Source organism: Alexandromys fortis, unplaced genomic scaffold, assembly GCF_014885135.2.
Source record: "Alexandromys fortis isolate MF-2015 unplaced genomic scaffold, M_Fortis_MF-2015_v1.1 scaffold_668, whole genome shotgun sequence".
In the NCBI taxonomy this organism is placed as follows: domain Eukaryota; kingdom Metazoa; phylum Chordata; class Mammalia; order Rodentia; family Cricetidae; genus Alexandromys; species Alexandromys fortis.
Genome location: NW_026068587.1, coordinates 1 through 1,297, shown reverse-complemented (window position 1 = coordinate 1,297; position 1,297 = coordinate 1). Strand labels below are relative to the sequence as shown.

General features: G+C 36.2%; 1 protein-coding gene across 1 annotated transcript in view; it reads left to right on the top strand.

Annotated features, from left to right (window-relative positions):
• LOC126495895 (olfactory receptor 4C45-like) overlaps positions 1-1,057 on the top strand; it is a 3,815-nt gene extending 2,758 nt beyond the window's left edge. The window contains exon 2 of the mRNA XM_050133467.1: positions 3-1,057. Coding sequence (XP_049989424.1) covers positions 3-877 — 875 coding nt within the window. The 3' untranslated portion in view covers positions 878-1,057. The remainder of the gene's footprint in view (positions 1-2) is intronic.
• Positions 1,058-1,297: the final 240 nt, after the last annotated feature.

The following is a 1,297-nucleotide window of genomic DNA, read 5'->3' as shown; positions in this document are numbered from 1 at the left end:
AGACCCAGATCTGAAGAAACTCTTATTTATTGTGTGCTTAGTAATCTATGTGATCACACTGGCAGGTAACACGCTCATCTCAGTCACCATCTTCATCAGCCCGGCCCTGGCTACTCCCATGTACTTTTTTCTGTCCTACTTGTCCATCATAGATGGTTTCTACTCTTCTTCCATAGCACCCAAAATGATCTACGACCTGATCTCTGAGAGGAGCAGCATATCCTTCAATGGCTGCATGACCCAGCTTTTTGCTGAGCATTTTTTTGCAGGAGCTGAAATCATCTTGCTGATTGCCATGGCCTATGATCGTTATGTAGCCATCTGCAAGCCATTGCACTATATGACCATCATGAACCGTTCTGTGTGTGTTTCCTTGGTGGTAGCAGCTGGAATTGTGGGATTTGTTCATGGAATGATACAGACTACTTTTATAGCCCCGTTACCCTTCTGTGGCCCCAATATCATTAATCATTTTATATGTGATTTAATACCCATTCTGGAGTTGGCCTGCATTGACACTCACACTCTAGGGCCCCTTATTGCTGCCAACAGTGGGTCAATGTGCTTAATCATTTTCTGTTTACTTATTGTTTCTTATATAGTTATCCTTCACTCCCTGAGGAAACACAGTTCAGAAGGACGTCACAAAGCCCTGTCTACCTGTGCTTCTCATGTCTCTGTTGTTTTCTTATTCTTTGTACCTTGCTCATACTTGTATGTAAGACCAATGACCTCCTTTCCTATTGACAAAATTGTGAGTGTGTTTTACACCCTAGTGACACCTCTGTTGAACCCTTTAATCTATACCCTCAGAAATGAAGATGTCAAGAAAGTTATTAAGAAACTCCTGGGTCAAATAAAGACACATTATGGTTAAAGAAGTCTAGTAATTTTCTATATTTATATAGTAATATCTAGAAATATTTCATATAAATTTATTTGCCCTAAGTGACTTTAATTGATAATGTCTATTATACTCTGCATCAGAATTTACAAATGGATGATTTCTGTACTAAAGAAATAGGAACAGTGTAATAATACATGTAGATAATGTATATGAAAACCCCAGAATGATAAGGATTTCAATAACCTCAAAAATTTATCATCTCTTTGTGTTTAGAATCTTTAAATTCTGTTCCACTTAATATAATTTAACTATAATTATGTAATATAATATATAACATAAAATAAATTATTATGTATTATTGTCACCCTAGTCTGCTTATAACGTACTTCTATCAAACCATATTTAGGAATATGTTACCCCAGATCCTATTGTTCTTTCTCTTTCTCAGTT